General features: G+C 39.6%; 4 protein-coding genes across 4 annotated transcripts; 3 read left to right on the top strand and 1 right to left on the bottom strand.

Annotated features, from left to right (window-relative positions):
- Window positions 1–515: 515 nt before the first annotated feature.
- dcaf7 (ddb1 and cul4 associated factor 7) lies at window positions 516–4203 on the bottom strand. Its single transcript, XM_074697655.1, has 7 exons — window positions 3818–4203; window positions 3391–3549; window positions 2546–2657; window positions 2331–2449; window positions 2037–2246; window positions 1783–1900; window positions 516–1697 (listed from the first exon to the last, which is right to left on the bottom strand). The coding sequence occupies exons 1-7, from the start codon at window positions 3953–3955 to the stop codon at window positions 1525–1527; spliced, it is 1029 nt and encodes a 342-aa protein (XP_074553756.1). The 5' UTR covers window positions 3956–4203; the 3' UTR covers window positions 516–1524.
- Window positions 4204–6898: 2695 nt separating this feature from the next.
- rundc1 (RUN domain containing 1) lies at window positions 6899–12865 on the top strand. Its single transcript, XM_074696832.1, has 5 exons — window positions 6899–7445; window positions 8476–8634; window positions 10163–10361; window positions 10467–10559; window positions 10640–12865. Exons 1-5 carry the CDS (start codon window positions 7059–7061, stop codon window positions 11506–11508), a joined length of 1707 nt encoding a protein of 568 aa, XP_074552933.1. The 5' UTR covers window positions 6899–7058; the 3' UTR covers window positions 11509–12865.
- A 769-nt stretch (window positions 12866–13634) lies between these two features.
- Window positions 13635–16440, top strand: rpl27 (ribosomal protein L27). The gene is made up of 5 exons (XM_074696833.1): window positions 13635–13716; window positions 14243–14325; window positions 14812–14981; window positions 15479–15589; window positions 16357–16440. Exons 2-5 carry the CDS (start codon window positions 14245–14247, stop codon window positions 16403–16405), a joined length of 411 nt encoding a protein of 136 aa, XP_074552934.1. The 5' UTR covers window positions 13635–13716; window positions 14243–14244; the 3' UTR covers window positions 16406–16440.
- A 2588-nt stretch (window positions 16441–19028) lies between these two features.
- Window positions 19029–24148, top strand: ifi35 (interferon-induced protein 35). The gene is made up of 10 exons (XM_074696831.1): window positions 19029–19103; window positions 19365–19396; window positions 19719–19796; window positions 20746–20904; window positions 20973–21089; window positions 21177–21312; window positions 21433–21542; window positions 21624–21807; window positions 21934–22046; window positions 23460–24148. Exons 2-10 carry the CDS (start codon window positions 19382–19384, stop codon window positions 23670–23672), a joined length of 1125 nt encoding a protein of 374 aa, XP_074552932.1. The 5' UTR covers window positions 19029–19103; window positions 19365–19381; the 3' UTR covers window positions 23673–24148.
- Window positions 24149–24378: the final 230 nt, after the last annotated feature.

The following is a 24378-nucleotide window of genomic DNA, read 5'->3' as shown; positions in this document are numbered from 1 at the left end:
TATACAATCCATCACCCCTAGTTTGACTAACTAATCTCGTAATTTCATGAAAAGCTTACATCCCCAGGAAGGCCTCTTGATATTTTGAAGTGCGTCATCGAGCCATCTGAGAATATTCCCTTCTTATCCTTTTTGGAAATGTTAAACTATGATCTGTCAATTCAGCTCTAAAAACTCTGAACTGATAAAATCAAGGCATAAATTCTTGTTTTTGCTTAGTTAGAAAAAAAAAAGTTCATATTCAGTTTGTTCACTTCTGACTATTCAGTGGTATCAATTCTCCAGGAAATGTCAGATAAGAAAGGACAAATTCAAATATTGAGTTTGGCAATGCCTTTGTCCCTTCTAAAGACTCCACATGTTAAAATAATAATTTAATCGACTGAAAACTTAAGTTTTTTGCTGGTTACAATTATATTTAAAGAGCAGAAGGGGTATTTATTTTTAGTCCTCAGCTTTCAGTCATTTTTAGAGGGAAGAGAGTCAAAACAGAAACAAAACATTGCACTGACAAATTTGTTCCTAGGACATGGAGGAATACAATTTATTAGAGCAAATTCAATAATAAACTTTATGAAAAAGCTACGACATGAACACTTGGCTTACCAACATCTGAAGTTGATATATTTATATGTATGTACATTTCGCCTTGTAATGGCATGCTACAAGGACATGACCCTTTAATAATTGAAAACAACAAAGAAATAAGAGGCAGACACAGTCAGTAAGGTGGTTCATTCTACTCCCATTTCACAGCTCACTCTAACACAAAGAAAACGCAGCTTTTTCCAAGCACAATTTTCTACAAAAGAAGAAAGAAGAGTAAGTTTGAGCTAAAAAGGCTGTACGACGTTGCTCTGGTAGGTTTGTGAGAGTTGCTGTACATTACTGCATCACCAGCTGGACTAAAACACACTGTTTGATGACAGACACCACTGCAGTGACTGTATGAATCCCTCTCAAGTTTTACTTCAAAATAGAAACAGGGGGCTCAAGACTGAGTCTCCATACTATCAAACTGGACACAGCATTTTGATAAAAAATTGCCACAGGGGTAAACAAGACTATAGTACTGATCTGATGAGTCAAAATCTTATTTACCAGAGAGGTCTTCTTCCGCCACCTTCAGTGGTTTGTATCAACCTTTACAGACAAACAGCTGAACACAACATTTAAACCCTTCAAGATAATCTCACAGCCAGCTGAAATCACACCAACAAGTATAAAAACTGAACAGACAACTGCTCAAAGCTTCTTACAGCCGCAGTGCAGGTGCAGATGAACACTACCTTGTGAGCAAAATAAATAAGAGCTCTAACACGTTTAATAAAGAACAATGGAGGGAAGAGATGCAGAGAAAATGTAAACCAGGTTATCGTGGAGCAGGTGTGTCGCACTCCAAACGCGTTCAGGAAGTTCACTGGTGACCTCATCCTTCTACTCAAAGCAGCGCGATGAGGAGTGAAAATTAAGTCCAGATCTGAAACGACACCCCTCCTCGCCTTCATGAAGTGTTCGTGGGTTTTAAACACGCAGGATCTCCAGGCAGTTGTTGTAGCAGATGGCGATCCAGTCGGGCTGCGTGGAGGCCCACTGCACATTGTTGATCTCTCCTTCGGCGGTGTAAGCCAGGATGGGATCCTCAATCGCCCGGGGCATCTGCTGGATGTCCCAGATCAGAGCCTGGTGGTCGTCAGCTGATGAGAAAACATAAAGAGGAATATTTAGCAAGAGCGGAATAAAGGAAGAGCATCTGATAAAAAAAAAATGTGAGGTCTTTACCTGCAGTGCAGATGTGACAGGAGGAGTGAGGGGCCCATGCGATGCCGTTAACACACGCGCGATGGTTATTCAGACGAGCCACCGGGGTGCAAGGCACACGTACATCCAGGATCACCACCTGTGAAAGAGAAAAGATGTGAGAAATCCAAAACAAAAAAAAAATGACATATTATTTTTTGAATGGAAAAAGCAACAAGGTGCCCATCAAAATTCATAATCATAATTCTGATTTATAAAAACAATCCACAGCTCACCTCCATGCCATCCATGGCCATCGTAGCTAAGTAGTTGGGGTCCTGTTTGTTCCAGCAGAGACGGAGCAGTGGGTGGTGCTGGGGGTCTTCATAGATGATAGTGCTGTGTTCCAGATGCCTCAGGTCAAACATGCGGACAGATCCATCAGCTCCCACAGAGGCAAACATATCTCTTCCTCCTCCTGCACGGCTGAACGCAATGTCGTACACCTGCAAAGACACACACAGACAAGGAGCTTAACACGCTTATATTTTCAGACATTGTGTTAAATGTGATTGTTCTCAGACCCATACCTCTTTGTCATGAGCAATCAGCTGAGTCTTCACATGCCCTGACACCAGGTTGACTCGTCCCAGCACCTGACCAGTCTCTAACCCCCAGATGGTGCAGGTGGTGTCAATGCTGGAGGTGCCTGAAGAAAAGTGACAAAAAAAAAAAAGTGTTAAACATTCAAATCAAAAGAGCATCAAAGACTAGTTTATAATCATATTCTTTATGCGTCCCCTACCAAGCAGGTTGGGGTCAACTTCATTCCAGTCGAAGGAGGTGAGGGGTGCACAGAAGTCTGAGTTTTTGTTATTATTCAGCAAACACTCAAGGCGTGTCTCTGTGTCGCTCACCTGCATGAAAAACAGAAAGCCATCATTAGCCAGTTTGTTGTAAAATGTTGATTTGACCACGCCAGTTTTAGTAAGAATAGAAAAATATAATAATAAATAACGTAGTGCAAGGATTTTATCAAAGTTGAAATCAGGTTTAAATTAAACATTGAAATATTTCTTTAAGCTATGGATAAAGATATATTTAGACTTAAGGTGAGTTTCCACGGGGTATTGTTAGGGATGGGTACCGAATTAGGTACTTTTATTGGTACCGACCAAATTCTGTCAAAAGTAGCGGGTACCGATTCACGTAAAATCAAAAGGTACCATATTTAGGTACCTTAATGCATCCTTGCGACTGTAAGGGAGTGGAAGAGTTGGTGATTTTCCATGCTGGACATGAACACAACATTGCAAGGTTATATATTGAAGAATAAATATGTAAAATAGAAAAGAAATAACATTTTATTATTAAACATGCTGATATTTTTTACCACACCAACACACAAAAGTACCGAAAATTGGTACAGTTGAGTACCGATACCGATTGCCAGGTACCGGGAATCGGTACCGTATCGTTTCAAATGTGAAAGGTACCCATCCCTAGGTATTGTACTACAGTTCAGTTAACAACACACCAAAAAATGTCAAATAGGTACAAATCTATGTTAAAAATAGACTTCAGATGAATACGATACACCAACTATAGTAGTTGTTGCGATATATGGTCTCGTATAAGCAGGTAACCCACCCTCCAGATGCGCAAATAGTCCCCACTGGTGGCCAGCAAGTCCGGGTACACCCCCTTGGTGTCTGGGATCCACATGATCTTGGTAGTGGGGTACGGATGGTCAAATGTGTTCCTGCAAACAAACTCTGAACTCTCTTCTTCCAGACCCACCAGCTGAACCTGGACGGGGTCAAACACAGAACCTGTTATTTGCTCCGTTCCGGGGCAGCGAGGGTCAGAAATAGCATTAGCTACGTGTAGTGTTACTGAGGGAAATTACTATTAATGGCACAAAGACGAGCCTGCAGAAAAAAAGAGATATGGTATTTCGTATGGTATCTTCTATTGGGACAATAAGGAAAAAAAATATCAAGTGTGTTTTTGTCGGTGCTGCGCAGAGGAGCTAACATTAGCATGGCGTTAGCGTATGAATAACCACACCACGCACCTTGTTGTTGTATTCCTCCACAAAGCTCCCGAGAGCTAACCGAAACCGTTTGTCGGGACGGACGCTCCAGTTCATCGCATACACCGTCCATGGCGCCTCGTATTTGTAGATCTCTTTTCTCTTTCCGTGAAGCGACATCCTCCCGAACTGCAGCTGTTGTCTGGGCAGCTAACACGCTAGCGTTAGCTAACTACGAAATAAGTAGTCCTGAAAGAAAACTGTTGCCAGTTACTTAACTTAGAGAGGCACAGTTCATCAGCGGCAACGATACCGACCATTTAATAAAACTGATCTTGTCCTAAAGCAAGATTTTTAGCCACTTTACTTAACAAAGAGTGGCATAGCTCGTTACGACCAATAGAGTTGTCAAGATCACAACAGTCCACAGAATTTCCGGCTGATATTTTCAAAATTGAAGTTTCAACTTAGGACCAGAATTTTTTAACTTCCGCTACATTGGTTTTATATGCTCTCTGATTCTCTAACAACTACATAATAAAAAGTTTAACTGATATTGTTTTGAGAATTGAGAAAATAGGAATATTTATTCAATCATCACATTTAGAGGTTGAATAATTATTCAACTTTCATTTATATAGCACTTTTTATAATAATAAAATGTAGCTCAAAGTGCTTTGAAAGGATTGGAAAAAAATACAATAAGCATTGGTCCAAAGAAATAATACAATAAAAGATTAAAATGAGTAAAATGCATAACTTTTAAGCCATAAAGTTATAAAACAGATTCATGATGGACCTTTTTAGGATCTATTGAAACATCGAACAATCAAGTTTAATTAGGAAAAAATACAAAGCATTACAGTCATGGTTTATTGAGACATTTAAGGATTTTGGTAAGGTAGACACTCAGTTTGTAATCAGAAGTTCCTTGCCCCCCATAGTACCCAACACATTTCCTGTTTATCTATTATTATGTTGAATTGCTGACTCAGCATTTCAACATATTGTTCTCCTGTGTCTTTATTAGGGGCTTGTGGCGAAGTCGTGAGCCCCTAATGCTCTTCCATTTGCCTCTTTTTTTCTTCATCATCTTCCAGTCAAAATTATGTCTCGCTACTCCTCCTGGGGCTTTGAGAAACCCCCACAAATGATACATCAAAGTATAATTTGCTGTATAATTTACTGCTGGGGAGGCTCAGTCCTGGACCCTGTGGAGGTGGAGACTGGCTTGGCTGGAGAGTGGTGGACGGAATGTCGTCATCTAATTTCTTATGGACCTTTTGCACTTTCTATACTCTTTCTTACTTTTGTTTTCTTAAATGCTGTGGTGACTCCTGAATTCCCCCTTGGGGATAAATAGAGTATTTTCTATACTATTCTATTCTATTCTATTCTATTCTATCAAAATGTGCAGTTTCGCTTAATACAAAGAGAGCATTTTATATAAAGTATATATATAGTTTTACAGACTTTTACAAGTTTTATTTTTTAAAACACACATTCCACACATGGATGAGAGAGCACAGCAAACAGAGCAATAAATAACCAGAGCCATGTATTAAGCAGGATTTTAAATGTCTTTTAGCTGCTCCAGTGTCATACAGGGCTGGTGGAGCTCTTCCAGAGGGTGAACCTGTACGTAGCCTCTTCAATGTGTTAATTGGTAATTTCAGTTCCTCTCCAGTCCCTCCTATTGTGTTCTGCAGAGTTCAGACAGCTCCTAGAGTCTGAAAGCTGGAGGCCTAACAATCCATCCAGCCCCAATCCTCCACTTTCAACATTAGGTCAGCTGTGACGCCAGTCAACAAGACCATGCCCCTTTCTTCCACAGCCCCGACACAGGCAAGAGTTAGTCTTACTGCACTGTTAATAACACAGTTTTTTTTTTTTAGCAAGAATAATCAATGTGTGTAAAATGCAATTTTTTACATTTTCACAAGTTTTTGTAAATATGTCATTGAATAAAAACAAGAGTTATGTGTTATGCACAGCTTATCTAGTCCATAGGCAGCCTAACCTTTTTCTTCTCTGCCTGCTCCAAGCCACAGACTTCTTTGCCTCTGCTCTGTGAATTGTCCGGCTGGCTGTAGCAGGAGTTTTTCCTGATTGTCATATAATGAGTCTTACAGGTCACTAAAAGGACAAAAAGGGATAAAGTTAGCCACTGAAAAGGGATACCCTCTGAAACCTTTGTACAAGGCAAGTGCAGACATTGAGTCAGAAAGATTTCTTTGAGGGTAAGCCTCATCCACGCACCAGCCCTCTCAACATCACACGCTTCAATCTAAACCCACCCAAGAAATATTGGACTCCTTCAAATTGCCACTTTCCCTTTCAAACATCACATCCCCTGATACATGCAAGAGACCAGGCCAAGGGTGCACCAGAACCCTACATTTGTTAACTATAACCTACCTAATGTTCTTCTTCTCTGTTTACCTTGAACTCTGTAATCTTTCAAAACAATAAAGCACTGGACCAATGTAGAGCTCATTTCAAGCCTTAAAAACCTAGCCCAAACACTTTCTCCTGAAATGAACCTAACCCATACCTAACCCTAAAAATAACCTGTACAACAGACCAAAAACTTTCAACTTTTTGTTGTTGTTAAAAAGTCGTGGGTCTGTTGTAAAGATTATTTTTAGGGTAAGGTATGGGGTTTTAGTGCATTAATGCACTAAAAAGTCTGGTTCTCCATGCCTTCCAGAAAGACTTTTATTGTGAAGGGCACAGCACTATCAGGCTTCAAAGCCCCGCCCACAAACAAAGTAAAATATAAAGTGGAATTTTCATTTTTTTTGTGTGTGAAAACAAACAAACAAACAAAATAATAAATTAAAAATGACGGGCCATTTTTTTCGCATATTTTCTTCTCTCTTATTTATTTATTTTGCACAAAACAGAAAAAAACAGCTTGATTTCTTGTTTCTGTTTGTGTCTTTTTTTTTTTTTTTTTTACCTCGGAAACAGACTGGTAAAATGTACCTCGGTCCATTTACGTGTTGATTATCGTTTCCTCCACTTTATAAATTTATGTAAATCTGAATTCTTTTATTCTGTAGTTAACAAGTTCCTTTTCCGGTACCTTTCTACCTACGTCAAACTTTACGTGTCCCCACTCTGACGTATGAATCATCCTTCCAAAGATGGCGTTGCACCTGCGTCTCAGCTGCTGATTCCTGTCGTTGGCTCCGTAGCGGAAGAAAACAAAGCTTTAGAAACAGACTGTTGGTGAGCCGGGGACTCAATTTCTATCCGTGAGTGAACCCGGGAACCCAGTATGTCCACGGAGGAGCTGTCAGCCTCGGACAGCGAGGCTGTGTTGGCCGGCGCAGGGGAGCGATGGGCACCGGTAGGCGCTGTGGCAAGCCCCGAGGATGAGAGCGGGATCACCGGCCAGCCGACGCTGAGAGGCTCGTCCTCGGGTAACAAGGAGGAAATGGCCGCCCGGCTGGAGAAGCTGGAAGAGGAGCAGGAACTGTTAAACTCGTCCCTCCTCGCTCTCACCTCGCACTTTGCTCAGGTACAGTTCCGACTGAAGCAGATCGTTCACGCCCAGAGCGAGGAGAAGGAGAGGATGCTGGCGGAGCTGGAGGAGTTCGCTTTCAGGGGCTGCCCGCACGTCGTGGGCTGCCGAGCCCAGGATGCTACACACCTGGAGAACTCGGTGAGGCTTGTGGTATGATACTATAACCCCAAATAAAACTGCAGTGATCCAACTATTCCTTCCCTTCAGTATTTAGAGTTATTTTACCGCCGTACACGTCGACAAGTGTGGGCCTGTTAAAGCAGAATACAAGCATCCTAAACCAAACTTTAATGCACAGAAAAAGCTGTCAGATAATTTTTTTGCTGTATTTTTGTTTAAAGTTGTCACTCTTTCCCCTAGTTTCGCGTATTTTCCTTGTTTGTGTGAGATATGTGACATTTACCTGCATGTTTCCTTGTGTCTGCCTCAGAAGCAGTATGCTGATGAATAATATGGATTTCTTATCTTTATTTTTTAGCAGGTATTTAGTAATTTGAGCAAGAGAAATGTCAAAACAACAACAATAATTGAGTTAATTAGTTGAAACAAGTCTTGAAAAAATCATCTCAGTGCAGCATGGAGCACATCTCCACATTAGACTCACTTTAAACACAAATATAAATGTAAACACAGAGATGTTTGGTGAGTTTTCGTGGTGTTACAGCCGCTGACGTTTTCAAACTGCTCACTGATTTCCATAGATCTCTTATCTCGCTTGTACATTGTTGCTTCCTGCTACAGGTGTTGACTCACAGCACTGCTTGCTTAATGAAAAGGCCTGAAGCAGGTCACTGACTGTTCAGTGACGCCTTCTGTGTGCACAGCCATGTTGACGCAGCCTGCTTCCTTCCTTGTTTACTCTTATTGTCTTTACATTTCTTCTTAGCTCGATCAAAAGCGTGCATCATAAATGTTTGCAATGACTGTGTCTCCCCTTCGAGGCCTTCTCACGTCATTTCTCTCTTGTTTACATGCTCTTCTTGCAGGGAGAGCTGGTGAGTATGTCTTTCTCTGAATGTTTGATTTGTGACGCAAGATAAAACAGCAATGTGACTCCATTAGTACAACGCTCCCTTCAGTGATATCTGTGCACATTGTGTCCTGTGGTCACTCAGGCCTTCCCTGTCTGCACATGTTAAAGTCATTGTGTGTTTCCTCCTGCTACCAGAGTGAGAGAGAGAAGCGTGAGCGCCTGGAGGCTCAGAGGGAAAAACAGAAGGATCTAATTTTCCAGCTGAAGACACAGCTGGATGATCTGGAGCGCTTTGCCTATCAGGAGGGGAGTTACGACTCACTGCCGCAGTCTGTTGTCATGGAGAGGCAGAAGGTGGGAACATGAAGAAGTTGTTTTGCATCATAAACTGTTTGTAATGTTAGAGGAGATGACGACAGTATGAGAGAGGCTGTGCTTTTGTTGAGTAATCCCCACTCACCTGTCAGTTACGTCGAGCACATAATGTAGTGTTTACATGAGTTAAAGCGCCTCAGGCTTCAGTGTGAGGGTGCAGTCAATATGTTTGAAAGCCTGTTTGAGAATATTTCATATTTTTCTGGATTTTCTGTTAAAAAACTGACCTAAAAAGTCTCCCTAATTTAAACAACATCAAATCCGCTGCATCTGCTTTTTGTCTCTAATTTGGTGCTTTTACTTTGAAATCTCAAACTATATTTAATCTCTACCTTACGCATCATCTGAGCTTATTGTTTTACTAATATTTGCTCCTGATGACACAATAAGAGAAATAATGAACTTTGTGAGAGACAGAGTTATCTATCAACACACCTACAGCAATAAATATGTGTTATAACACTTAGAGCAGGGGTGGGCAAACTTTTTGATTCGTGGGCCACAATGGGTTCTAACATTTGACAAAGGGGCCGGACCAGGAGCAGATGGATGGAGTGCTTCTATCAGGGTATCATTCGTTCATTCCATATCCGTTTTAGAATCCAAAATCTGAAAACGGATAACGACTTGTTATTCAATTTTTCATTTTCAAATCAAAAATCAGAAAACAAATAACGGTCTATTTTTTGCTGTTTTGATTTTGTTTTAAAATTAAAATTATAATATGAGAGAATGGAATTATAATGGGATTTTGAATTCGTGTATGGTTCGTTCTTTTGTTATTCTGTTTCAAAACAAAATAAAAAAAAAAAAATGAAAAAGGGACTTTTTTTTTTTGTTTTTCTGTTTTAAAACCAAAACAGAAAAACGAAATTACAGAAAAACGAAATTACAGAAAAACGCGGTTTTTCTGTCCTGGTTTTAAAAATGAAATAAACAAAAAATATTAAAAGATTGTGTCAAAATTGTTTGTGTGATATTTTGATATTAAATGTTAACATTTCTGTATAAAAATTAGACAAATAACTCACATTGAAGGTTTATACAGACATGTTCCTGAGTTGTTTTTTTTTATAAGTAACAGATTGCTGACGATCCACTCCATCTTATCCGCACGCATATCCGCACTTCCATGTGTTTCAATGAGTTTTGTTTTGTCCACTTCCCTCTTCTTAGGTCTGTTCATCTTTACAGAAGAGTTGATGGGTCAGAGGGTAAAGTGCAAATGTGGAGTAATAGGCCTACGCTTCACATCAACAAAGTCAATGTCTCTACAGTGCGCCATCTAGTGGGAAAACATCAGAATTGCAGGGAAAATAAAACATTAACAAGGTTTATTCATTTAATTTTTTCAAGTTCGGCGGGCAGGATTAAAACGTTTTACGGGCCGCATGTGGCCCCCGGGCCGTAGTTTGTCCATGCCTGACTTAGAGCCTCCATCAGTGGAGAAATCTTTTCTTTACCTGACAATAAGTCTATTTTCATCTTTCACTCTGATATTTTTCAGGTCATTATCGACGAGTTGATCAAAAAGCTGGATGTAAATTTAAATGAAGACATCGGGAATCTCACCCCTGAAGAGCTGAGACAGAGAGTAGACGCTGCCATCGCTCAGATTGTGAACCCAGTTCGTGTCAAAGAGCAGCTGGTGGATCAGCTCAAAACCCAGATCAGAGACCTGGAGATGTTCATCAACTTCATCCAGGGTACACAGAAGAAACTGGATCAGTTTAATGTTCCTTCAAAGTCTCAGCTTAGATTTCATGATTGTCTTAATTCTTCCGTAAATGCTTTTGTTTTTCACCAAACAGACGAGGTGGGAAACCCTCTCCTATCAGATGGAGGAGGCCAGCAGACACAAGCATCAGGGAGCAACAGCAGAACTCCAGGAGCAAAGAAGAAAGGTCAGCTCAATCTGTTTGTACTGTTTCACTGAGTAAACTCCACGTCCAGCATAACTGACCTCTGTTCCACCTCCCTGCAGTGGACCCAGAGCAGGCCCAGAAGATTCGAGAAACCGGCCTGCAGCTGATCCAGAAGGCTCTTGCTGTGCTGCAGATATTTGCTGCCAGTCAGTTTGGCTGTGGACCCGGACATGTTCCTCCAAGCATGTGGCCCCAGGAGTCTTCTTCTCCAGGGCAGGACTATGGGCCCCTGCTGCAGAGACTGGAAGCAGCTGTGGATAAGGTGCGAGTGCTGGGCTCCTGCAGACAGCCCGCCCTCGACCACGTCGTCAACTACACCAGCAACACTTTGCTGGGACCCCGGGATGAGCTCACGACAGCTGTGAGGAAGGAGCTCTCAATCGCTCTCAAAGACTTGTTGGCACACGGTCTTTTTGCACCTTCCCAGACCATGAGCCTAGTCCTGGCCCCCATCTCCTGCCTGCTGCCTTACAGACCCGCCGCACAGAACATGCATCCGTGGGAACTCTTTGTTAAATTCTACCACTCCAAAAACGGGAAGGCTTTTGTGGAGACACCTGCTCGCCAGCTCTCGCAGTCCTTCAGCCTGCCTGTAGGTGGCGGTCCAGTGACCATCACTCCTAAACAGTCCCTGCTGTGGGCCATCCACACAGTGCTGAAGGAGCACGGGCGCTACAAACGAGGACCGGACACCGAGTTCAAAGCGCTGGTGTGCATGGCTCTGAACGAGCAGCGACTGGTGTCATGGCTCAACCTGGTGTGCAAGTCCGGGACTCTGATCCACCCACACTACCAGTCCTGGAGCTACATGGCCCAAACTGGCTTCGAAGGAGCTCTCAGGATCTTGGGCCGCATCAGCCACCTTAAATTCAACCTTCCAGTGGACTTGGCTGTGCGGCAGCTAAAGAACATCAAGGATGCTTTCTGAGGAGAATCTTAAAAGTTACCAATCATCAGCTAAAAACCAACATCATGACTTTGTGCTTCAAGTGACTCACCTTCCAAAGGTCCGATCAGTAGCTGCCCATCTGAAGTGAAGTGTGTGACGTCTACAGTACATGCATGGATGATTATGTTCTGTATGTTTACGATGCCAAAATGTCAAGAAGACAATGCTACTCGTACTGTAAACACGCCTTAGACTGGAGCTGGGATTACCTCATCTTTAGCGAAGCCTTCCTGACCTTTGTGACCTGTGCTCCTCACACAGCATTACCCCACCTGTGGACTCGACAGAGCTCTCACCTGTGCAGCAGAGAGCTGGACAGGAATCAGTCCTGGAACGTTGTAGCCAGTCAGACAAGGTGGTGAGCAGAGAAACTGTCTGAATGCTGTGGCTTCCTCACAGAAACACAGAGACTGCTTCAAGGATATGACTGAGTGGAAATCACATGTAGCAGATTGAGTCATTGAAGGGCAGAAACAGCACTCAGGTCAGACTGAAACCCTCCTCCCAGGTACCATGTCACCAACAGGGGTGGAGAAGACACATTTTAACAGATAACTGCTATTCCATGGTTTTAATCATTTTTTAAGGTCTTAACTTTAAAACATAGCGTAAAAACTGGGAAGGTAAAGGAAGACATGTATCTATCATAATTTCTCTCATATCACCCAGCTCTAATCCTTCAGGTGTTTATCAATCTCTCCAAGCTGTTATTTTGCACATTGTGTCAGGTGTATGGACATGTTAAACCCTGTATGAACTGCTGCTTCTCTCCTATTCCAGGTCCTGTAGGAATTCAAAGGACCCATTATTGTTTGTAAAGAACTAAATGCATGACATTATAGCATTTGGACCATATGTAACATGATTGTTGGAAGTGAAAGGTTTTCTTTCATGAGATGTTTTTAATCCTCCTGATACAGTTGAATTGCACACCGTATCAATACAAACTGAATGTACAAACCATAGATGCATTTAAACAGAGGTCGGTTTATATCTGCTGTGTTTGCAGCCTCTGCGAAGAGGAGTGCTGATGAAGGTGAAGTGTGGAGACACATTTCCTCGTTCCTTTGTTTTACCCTGTGAACTGAAACTTTGTGTTCTTTTTGTGTGATAAATGAAACACTATGTTTTGTTTCCTGTAAACATGATGTGTTTAGTTAAGCTGTTACTTTGTCATTTATGTTAAAGGATGTTCATTTATTGAGTAGCTTGTTTTAGCTTATGTCCAGTGAAGAAGCTGGGAACAACAAACACTGGATCATTGTAATTATAATATTTATGTTATTTTTATTTTGTTGCCCTATTTACTTTAATTATTGAGATGTGTTATATTTGCTTTTGTGTTTTTATCATGTTTAATGTAAAAAACAGATGTACACTATTAAAACTGTAAAAGAACTGCTATGCTTTTTGTGTGCTTCAAGTTTTAAATTAATAATTTAAATAATCCTTTTCTGATTATTTAAGTAGAGGCCAAGTTTTCAAATATAGTTTTCACATATTCCTGCTAAGTTTGGATGACTTTCTACATCTTCATGCATACAGTCAACCCCTTGTAACAATTTTTGAAAAGACTAGATTTCAAAGAGAAAAACAAAATAGTTAGGGGCCAAGGTAATGTGTCAATAAGATGTAAATGATTTAAAATATCGCATTGATTACAATATTACCAAATAAAATAGGAGTTACCGTATTTTGTAACTCAGTCGTACCTGTGCAAAGAGGATCTCACAGTAACTGTGTTGTTCAAAACTCCAGCGAGGAACAATTGATTTAAACCAATTTTTAGCGCCTCCCTGTGGACAAAGAGTTTCTCCTTTTCTCTGCTGTTTTTTAAGAGAAGTTTTAACTGTAAAGTTAAAATTCCATAGACTCGTTCGAGATGATAATGCAAATGAATCAGTATCATCCGCTCTTCTCACGTGTCTCATTTATTATTTTGTATTTTTTTACATTAAAAAAAAATTTGAATCAAACAAAAAAACAAAAACATTAAGACAGCATAAAAATCGTGGTAAATTGATTGAGGTTAGATAGAAATAAAAAAAAAGCCATAGACTGCGTAAAATAAATTTTCTAAACAAGAAAATCACACTCGGAAGTGACGTAGCTGCTGGCTGGTGTCAAAGTTCACAGAAATGCGTGTGTACTTCCTTTCCTGTTAGCGGTGGCCGTAGAACAGCATCAGTGAGTGAATTTTCCCTTACATCAATCTGTAAACATCTCATCGAATCTGACCATATTACTGTATTTTAACTTTCCATACGATCGACAACATCCCATCAGCTACGCTGTGTTTATTATTTTTGCATATTGTTAGCCGTTGAAGGTAGAAAACGATCATTTTATGAAGCGATCATCTCTCGGTGCCGATTCAAACATGGCTGCTTCCTTGAACTCAACGCTTAGCCTCTGAAATAGAGATTCCCCTTTACCTCATTACATTCACAGATTGCCATTCCCAAATTTAGCTTTTATTCTGGCTTCATTGTGTCTTAATGGTGCGGAAAAATGAATTTAATCCTCCGTTCTCCTGAAATAGCTCTCCATTACGTACTAGCCTAGCCTGCTAGCCATACAGTAGCCAACACGCACATCATCCGTCTCCCGGATTCCGGGTTCATTCTCAATAGATGCTATTGCTCATGCATTATTTGTCATGTTTTATGTATTTTGCAGTTATGTGACATTGAAGTTTTCTCTGTTTATGTAGACATGGGCAAGTTCATGAAGCCTGGGAAGGTGGTGATGGTCCTAGCTGGACGCTACGCCGGGCGTAAAGCTGTCATCGTGAAGGTAAGGCATTCGTTTAAAAAGATGCAATCTTGAGATCAGTTTCTACAAAGGTGAGATAGAAAGAGGAGGTCCGTATGTGTATGCCATTTATTTATAAGTACTCTGGTTAGTTTGCTTTCGGGTAAGCATTCTTGAGTACAGATGCTTGTTCTTCTGACTTGTCTCCTCCCAAAAAGGCAGTAAACGGCTGCAGTTTACAAAGATCTGAGCTCATTACTCCAAATGTTAAGTTTACACTTGCTCTCATTTAGCTAATGATTGGATTTCAAAGTTCTCAGTGTGGTCTGTAATCCATGAAGTGGTTTAGCTCCCGAATGATTGAACCTGTTTTGCTTACTTCCCATAGAATCAGTGTCATTGTCATGTCATCACATACTGTCAACAGTGTTACATGTAGTAAAAATTTTGGACATGGGAAAGCTGTAACTGTTGTAGTTCATGGTCAGTGTACCCCTACTTACAATCTCCTTCTCATTCTCTTTGCAGAACATCGATGATGGCACAACTGATCGTCCTTACAGCCATGCTCTGGTCGCAGGCATCGACCGCTACCCCCGCAAAGTGACCACAACCATGGGCAAAAAGAAGGTTGCCAAGAGGTCCAAGATCAAGGCCTTCGTCAAGGTGTTCAACTACAACCACCTCATGCCCACCAGGTCCGTATCATTCATCTCTTTACATAACTTTTTCTTAAGAAGAAGTTGTTATGCTTGATGAATGCAGTTGAAGATCACTGATGTTAAGTTTTTAGTACATTAGTGAACAGATATTAATATGATATCTATATAACAATTTGACAGTTAAAGCCTATCCAGCCTTTATTTACATAAGCGTGTATAAACATCTGAGACATCCCTGGCACATCACTAGCAGCACATTTTCTGACATAGTATTCAGGAACACAGCTTACAACTCAACTCTAAAGACTTGTTGCCAGGAGTTGTAGAGACATTTAATTCCAAAAAGGACTTTTTTTTATTGGAAGAGGCAAATATGGCCCTGCCTCTCTGAAGAGCTATCATTTGAAAGCTTCTTTGTTTTGGTCCAGACCAGTTCAGGTTGCAGTCCCACTGAGCTCAGTGAACCTCTTCAAGAAGTTGGGGGTTGTAACATACTGAACATACTTCTAACTTATTTGTTCTCTGTCTCTTAGATACTCCGTGGATATTCCTCTGGACAAAACTGTTGTCAACAAGGACGTCTTCAGGGATCCTGCTCTCAAGCGCAAAGCCAGGCGGGAGGCCAAGGTGAAGTTTGAGGAGAGGTGAGTCCCTGTTTTTTTTTTCTTTGAGGTTGACTTCAGAAAGTGGGTCATGAATGTTGTCTACTGGTGAAGATGAGAAGAGGCTGGAATTGTTGCTAGCTATCGGCTAGTTATTATGTTGGCTGAGCAATGCATTGTGCATTCTACATGTTGGATAAAACATATCTTCGTAAAGCTGTTGCAGAGAAGCAGATTCAGAGTGATTTCCTTCATCAATCCTTTGAAACGCTAACAGTCACTTCACTACTACATATAGCATACTGCACAGTTGCAGAGCAGACTGAGGTGTATTATTGTTCATCAAGCTGAATATCAACATGCAGACTAGGTGCATGAACACCATCTCCCCAGACCTTTACTCAGTGAGGATTTGCTGCAACCAGAAACTGAACTAAAATATTTCTAAACACTTTGGTGTCGCTGGTCTGCAGAGATACTGGTGTGCCAGCTTTTCCAATCTGTGAAATCGTTCTGCATTGAGTATCTACTAATGTATCTGTATCTAAAAGAGGAGGAGCCTCTGAAAATGGTTGTAGTTTCTGTGCTCATGGTGTTAGTGACAGGACCTGCTCTGTTTTGCTCTACTGTTGATGTAGTGCTGCCTCCAGCTGAGGTGTTAAAACACCACCCTTAAAGCTGACTGTAATAAGAAGCCAAGCTCTTTCTTAGCCTAAACATCTAGAATTAAGTTTTGGATTAGTTCTTTACAATTATTTAGTTTTTGAATAATCAATTTTAATGTTCTTTTTCTGTTTCTTCTCTTTCAGGTACAAGACGGGAAAGAACAAATGGTTCTTCCAGAAGCTCAGATTCTAAATTCACTTGCTTTCACTAATAAATGTTAAAAAATGGTTTCTGACTCCTGACTCTTTAATGACTCCATGTGTTGGTGGGGAAGTAATGTTTTTTTTTTTATTCAGCATTGTGAGTAACTCTTTTGCCCTTTATTCTTCAGTCTGCTAAAAACAAGTTGGGTTGATTTTTAGAAACCAGTAAATCCACTGAGGTATGGTCTGTCTTCCTTGTTTTGATTTGTAAAGATGCTTTTAAACAGATTGGCTCACTCTCTTGCTGTTTGTACTTGATGTCAGCCTTTTCTTTAAATATGTGACTCATACAAGACATTTATTTCAACTTTACAATCTAATATCTTTGTACTCTTGCAAAGATGGGATTTTAAATATTTCGGAGCCAAGTATTTCCAACCCTGGATCACTTTTATCAAAGGCAGCTACAGCTGAGTACCTATAAATTTCTTGCTGCTAAACTCAAAGACTGAAGTCATCGTTCTTGGACCTAAACATTTCAGAGAGGCTTTCTGTGATCAGATCACTGCCTCGGATGACACCAGCCTGGCATCCAGCACTACTGTCGGGAACCTTTAAGTTCTTTTGGATCAGGACATGTCCTTTAACTGTCACATCCAACAGGCCTCTAGGATGCAATTCTTTCATCTTTGCAGTATCAGGAAAATGAGACACATCTTGTGGAAAGCGATGCAGAGAAACTGGTCCTCACTTTGTTTTCCTCCAGGAGGGGCTATCGCAACTCTCTTTGACCGGGCTGTCCTAATAAGTCTATTAAGACTCTTCAGCTGGTTTCGAACGCTGCAGCTGGAATACAGACTTCAGTGTTGACATGTCTACACCGTGTAGACAGAATCTCTTTTTTATACTTTTTATTTTGCATTTTCAAGAATGTACACAGGATCAACCTAAATTATGTTGATCTAAATAACTTTGCATTACAGCTGAAGAGCACAATTATACTTTCCCGTAAAATACAAGTATAGTGGTACATACGCAAACGAGAGTTCATCAAACAAGAAAGGTTTTTGTAGAAGTTAAACACCAGTTCAACTTCATAATTAAGGTAAATCCTCAGAAAAAAAACTAAACTAAACAGACAAGCAAACAAATATAACACCGGACGAAGAGAAAAAACAAAAACGGAAAAAAAGAAAAGAAATCCAAAACAAAAAGTAACAGAACATAAAACAAACAGAGCAGTCCTGACAATATGCATCTTCTTTTCAATATTTCTAGATATTTTTTTCCCCTCTATTTCAACCCATGTTTTTCAAGTATTATTATAATTGCATTACTTCATTTATCTTCTTCCATTGCAACTCGAAAACATCAGAGATTTCTTAGGCTATGTGTAATTCTTTCCATGATATATATTTCTTTTATTGATTCAATCCATTTGCTTATTTGTGGTGGGTTTGGTTTTAACCAGTTTTTCGTTATCTGTTTGATTGCTGTTATTCTTAAGAGTCTGTAGACAGAATCTAGGATAGAATTAGAAATTCTTCCCTTTTTTTCTTCCCCTAAATAGATAAAGATTGATTGAACTGGTGTGGGGTTTGATTCCTTGTCCCACTCATGAGAGCACAAAGTTTTTTGGGGCGATACACTGCAGCTCAGCTTGTGACAAAAAATAAAAAGCATTATGTGCTGACATCACCCACATTTTAGCTGATCTGCATTAATTTCCCAGTATCTTAAGGATTGATTTTAGGATTCTTTTAATCTCTATTAATACCCAACATTGACCTGTGCCTATTGAAATTTATTCAACTTTGTTAATTGCTGTATAAATCAAGTATTATTGCTATGACTTGGCCCCTAAATGAATGTAACAGACGATAAATAGCTGAATAAATACAATTAACTTGTCCATTTATTGATGAAGTTGTTATTCAGTGAAGTTAAAGTCATTTTAGAAAAACAGTGCCAAAAACACATCAACTGACTCATTGATTATTATTATTATTATTATTATTATTATTTTTTTCAAACATTCCACAATATACAAACTCTCATTGAGGATAATAAAAACAAGGTACTTTCTGTTCCATAGCATAATGAAACAAAACAAAGTAAAAGTTAAAAAAAGAACATAACAACAATCTTAGAACACAGAGGGTTACATAATTATAAAGGCATCCATAAATAAAGTGAGAAATCAAGCAGAGTTACAGATAAAACAAGATTCAGTATAAAAAAATGGAAATAATAATAATAATAATAAAAAATACTCAGAAATTCTTATTTAAATAAATACATATGTGGTGAGGGACAAAAGTTTTAATTTAAATTCAAATAGTACAACGTTTGGAGAATAAATGAAAATAAATGTTTGCCCATCTGTAAAGTACAAAGTTAAATACTTATTGTAAAATTATAAATGCAACCATACATTTACCTATACATTTACAATAAACTCTGTGACTCAAAAAGGAACCATTACAATTCATTAAATCAGTCAAAAATATAATATTTTGTTTAAACCAGCTGTCAATAAACAACGATTTTTTGTTGATAGTAATAGTTCTATCTCATTGATAATTTTTATTTCTGGTTATTTAAACATCAGAATATATCCGGTGGGTTGACTTCACATTCCGGTTCCCCCACAGCGCCCTCTGGTGGAGAAAAGTGGCGTGGCCGCTGCGGTTTCTGCGAAAAGGAAACTGAAAGAAAGTATCAGGAGCAGAAACCGTCTCGGAGAGGTGAGTCCTGACCAAGCTAGACAAAAACAGAAGAAAACTAGAAGTTTGAGATGTAAACAGGTTAAATGGAATTGAAAAGTTACGAGTTTAAATAGGTGAAAAGCTAAAAATCGCATTTCAAACATTGTGAAAGTGAGATTAAGACCGGTTTTGATTAGTCTCATGGGGCCTACGTATTTGCTAAGAGCTACGCACTTGCGATACACTGAATTCACTTAACAGACTGATTAATTTTTAATTCTGGTGTGTGAATTGTTTCAGATAACTTGGAGCTCAGTATGTCTTCAGACGAGGTGAGACATTTGGCTTCTCACTGTTTACAAGTTGTTGTTGTGTTCATAGGAGATCATACAGTTTCTCTTTTGTTTTCTCACCAAATATCAGACTCATTTTTCTATTTTTCTAAGGCTTTGTGTGCATTTTTCATGAACAAAAGTAAACACATTTCCTCTTTATTGTTGTCACGAGAGATTTAAAGAAAGCTTTTTGATTTTTTGAGGCACACTGACTGACATTTTACACCATTTAGTGAAAAAACACAAATTGAATGGTCAGTTGTAGATGTTTATCTAGTTTTAAAAACTACTCTTATTATTTTTCTCCTTTCTGTTGTAGGATTTCTCCCTGGTGACAGTCACAGAGCCCTTAGAGGACAGCCTGGAGGCAATCAAAGCTCTGATCACCAAACTCAAGGTGGACTTAACTTCAAGATTCATTTGATTAGTTTTACCTGTCAATTGAAAAACAAATGATTCCTTGAATAAAACGTCAAAATTGTGATGTTGAACTGTTTAGAAGCTTTGACACATCTTTACTTTTGTTCAATGTGCAACTTCAGCCCTGACAAGTATAACAGCTTGGGTTTGAACCCCGAGTAGACACCCACAGAATGACACTTAAATGAAACAAATCAGATAAAAAAAGGGGTTGCACGATATTAGATTTTTGCTGATATATTGTAACCCCTTTTGGCTGATACCGATACTAATAATCACAAGTTTGTTTGTTTTTTTTCACTGTAAAGAAAGCTCAGTCTATCCTGTACTGGAATTTATATGTTACTCTAATTGTGACGGTCTTATTTGTTTAAGAAACACACATAAAACAAGACAAAAAACATTTGATTTTACCATAAATAAGAAATGTATTATTTTTTCAAACTCAAGACATTCAGTATAAAAATACAGAAAAATAATTTCTTTAGATCACATGAACTTTAAATGTACAATGCAGTTTTAAACATAACCAAGTTGCATTTGATTATTTTAGAGCTACTGTAACAACCTGGTGACAGACACAGAGCTCTGCAGTGCAAATAAATGAAGTGCTACATTTTATTTAAGGAGCTTATTTTTCAGATGGAAAATAATAATAATCCTAACTGAATAGCACCTTATCGGCTGTGCCTATTGGCAGAAATTTTCATATCTGCCGATACCGATTAACATGTTTTTAAGCTTTTATCAGCCGATACCGATATTGTGCCGATAATATCGCGCATCCCTAGATAAAAATAAAATTTCTAGTCAGTTAAGATTCAGTAATTTTCCAGGGATGAATCTGATTAAGTGTGATATACTCTTTGTTTATCTTTAACACTTCTTAAAAATGAAGTCATTAGACTTTACTTTTGCTTGCACAGAAACAACATGAGCAACTCCTGCAGGACCAGAAGGACCTGGCCTCCTGCAGAGACGACCTCCGGGACTCAGCTCTGAAGTTCAGAGGGCGCTCAGAAAAACTGACCCTGGATCTGAAAACGGACGAAGAGTCTTACATGAAGCAGACTGCAAATGAAAAGGTGTGAATCTCCACTTCCTGTCTCACAGTGGTGCCCACCTTGTCCTCATCTGGTGTTTCTGTCCACAGATGCAGCTAGCAGCAATAAGAGAAGAGGCCGATGACCTGAAGAAGCAGATCGATGAAGTGGGAGCAGCCCTGCAGGTCGAAGAGGCTAAATACGACCATCTGAAGCAGCAGACTGACGTACGTTTCTGCCACTCAGCGCTCAGCGTTAGAGTCACAGCTGACGTGTCGGTTTAACCTGTTAAACCCTGGATCCTCTGATTCCAGGTGTTCACTGCTGTTCCTGAGAAGAACGTCATCTTCACCGGAAAGACCGGCGTGGATTCACAGTTTGAAATGAAATCACAGATAGTTCACCCGATGGATGGGGGCACAGCGCTGATCACATTTGAGGAGGAGGAAGGCGAGTTTGTCTGGGAGCTGGTGATAAAACAACAGTCATTCCTTTCCTCGTGCATTTACATTCACTACATAAAACTCTAATATTTATGATTAAATACTGACTGAACCATCTTTCATTTAGTTGCGAAAAACATCCTGGATAGGGTGAAGCATGAGGTGAATTTAGGAGGCGAGTGCAGCATCACTGTGGAGGCCAGGCCAGTTCACGTCATGCTCCCCGGGCTGGTGGAGGTGAGACTTACCCGCCCTTCATGAGTCTAATCAGTGTCCGTGTTCATCGTCCTGTGAGTGATCTGTCTGTCCGCCCCATAGATCGAGTCTGAGGTGAGTCCCAGAAGCATTTTGATCTCCAACCTGCCCAAAATGGACATCGAGTCTCTGCTCAACAAGCTTGAGATTCACTTCTCCAAGACGAGGAACGGAGGAGGAGAAGTGGAAGACCGTGAATTTCTGCCTGACTCTGGGACCGTGGTCATCACCTTCCTGAGTCCAGACTGTGAGTGAGCTCTCCTTCAGTTATCAACCTCAGTGATGATTAAATACTTCAGATTTAGTTGGAAGAAAACTTCAAATCCTTGAATAATAATCTGTTGTATCATCGCCTCTTTCTCTGCTCCATCAGTTGCCAAAGGTTTGACAGAAACTGAGTTCCATGACGTGATGCTGTATCCAGACAAGAGGAGTCACAGAGTCAGGGTGACGCCGTTTCTCAACGGAAAGGTTACAAACTTTAAGGTAAGTCTTTGAAAAAGGCCGGGGAATTCTGCACATACTGACCCTGATGTTGGGATTTGAACTCTGTTTACTGAATAAAAGTGAAGAGTCAAGCTACATATTAAAATATGTTCAACCAAACTCTGAGAGTGGGAGACAAAGAGTTTAAGAGTATGACATTTTTTTTTAAATATTTTGTCTGTTTTTGTTTCAGTGAATATCTGAAATAATTGTGCCCTATCAGATACAAGAGACAGTTTGATAAAATGCTTTTTTTTAATCCTTGAGGGAACACACTTAGGCCAGACAAAGTCAGAATTTTGGAGGAAAACCTTTTAATCACTTGTGCTTATTTTAGGGCTGTCACTTTAACGCATTGATTAATTAATCACACCACAAGTTAATGCATCCATCTTCAGAGCATCTTGAACTATCTTTCAAGACCCAAATATTGTTTTCTCTGACTAAGAAAACACCAAAACTACCTAAGAAAGGTGGACCCTCTTCTTTTATGTCTGTCATCCTGTTTTTGATCCAAAAAACAGACAATTTTTTTATCACATTCACCTCGCGCGCTACATCCTTTGATCCTCTCCATGATCTCCATCGTCTTTTCTCAAGATCATGCCGCTCTTTCTCTCTGAACTACAGCAACACATCCTTAGTTGGAGCGTGAGCTGCCTGAACTTTTCTGACTTGCAGCATCTCACTATGCCTCTATCATCTCACATCTTCTCCTCATATCCGTGCTGAGCTCTCGTCCAAAGAGCACACTGCTCTCACCCACAGTAGTTTATGAGCAGGGTTTTGATTGACAAGCTCCACCAGACCCCGCCTTCCCCCTGCTGAAAAACATAATTTACCTCTATAGACGCAGTAAATGTTTGCACAACGTCAAAGGAAGCGAACACAGACATTTTAATATTGGCCAGTTGAAAAAAAAATTCTTTTTTTCTTTGTGTTTTCATCTGATTAGGCATGCGCTACAATTTTATAATGTCCTATAATTCTTTATTTGGGGACCTCAGGCAGATATGAGATCAAAATGAGATTAATTAGACTAATTAATTACAAATCATGTGATTAATTAGACTAATTAATTACAAAACCTATAATTAATTAGATTATTTTTTTTATAATTGCCTGTCAGCACTAGTTCATTAAATTTTAAAAAATCAGTAAGGGTATCCACTTAAACCAGAAAGAGTCAGAGTTTTAGAAAAGCAAAAACTCGTATTATTCTGAAAAACAAGTTTAAATACTTAATTTGTCAATTTTTATTTTGAAAGAAGTAAGAATAGTATGTTTGTTTGCCTTTTTAAATGTGCTGTGGTTTGGTATATTTTAGTGAAATCAGAGGAAATAATAACCCAGAGTGAACATGAGGAGAATTTCTTCTTTGCCTGATTTGTTTACGTGATCTTCACCTTCCAGACGGTGACGTCCATGTGTCCACGGACCGTGCTGCTGACAGGAATTCCCCCCGTCATGGAGAGAGAGACCCTGCAGGACACGCTGGAAATCCATTTCCAGAAAAGCTGCAACGGTGGAGGAGAGATTGAAGCTTTCCTCTACAACCCCGTGGGTCAGAAGACCTCAGCTCTGTTTGTTGGTGTCCCGGATAAAAAGGAGGAGGAGGAGGAGTAGACCTGACATCACTTTATTTACACTCAAGCCTGTGGGGTGAGGATGTGGCTGTGCACTACATTCATGGACTTTGATCCCCTGGTAAAAGATGTGACTCTGCTTTAAATACAGGAACACTTTATCATGAGAAAGGATTCAGCATGAAATTATGTACTTATTATTTTTGATTTTTGATTGTTATCAAGCTGGTAAAACAATGTTATCGTTGAAATAATCTCTCAGCTGTCAGTATTTATAAGAAGAAGTAGAAAACTCTTCATTGAAGAATAGGTGGAGGGTGTTTTCTGTTTGACTTTTATTATTTCTCATGTTTATTATCTTCATCAGCTTCATATGGTTTCATGTTTAGTGGTGACGAGTTGTTCTACCTCCTCCACTTTACAAAGGACGGACTTGTCAAAATAGATGAGTTAACTTCACTCCACAAAAAAAGATTTCTGTGTGTTTCTCTGGAAATAAAAGCAGGGCTTATTTAGCCCAAGGAGTGTTTTCAGTGTATTATTACAGCACTTAACTTTTAAAAATAAAACTTAACTTACTTTTTTTAAAGTTTTTTTTTTTTGTTTTGAAAGTTTAAAATGTAAAAAAAAAAAAAATTACAACAACAAAACCTTAATTCAAACCTTAAGTGCTTTCGAGCCTCGATGCTGTCTATAAGACACCTAAGGAGGGTCCCCAGTATCTTTATTCACATCTTATTTTTGGT

Source organism: Halichoeres trimaculatus, unplaced genomic scaffold (assembly GCF_033239565.1).
Source record: "Halichoeres trimaculatus isolate MK-OKI-2021-1 unplaced genomic scaffold, fHalTri1.1 fHalTri1_scaffold_20, whole genome shotgun sequence".
NCBI lineage: Eukaryota > Metazoa > Chordata > Actinopteri > Labriformes > Labridae > Halichoeres > Halichoeres trimaculatus.
This window is presented reverse-complemented; position numbering and strand designations above follow the sequence as displayed.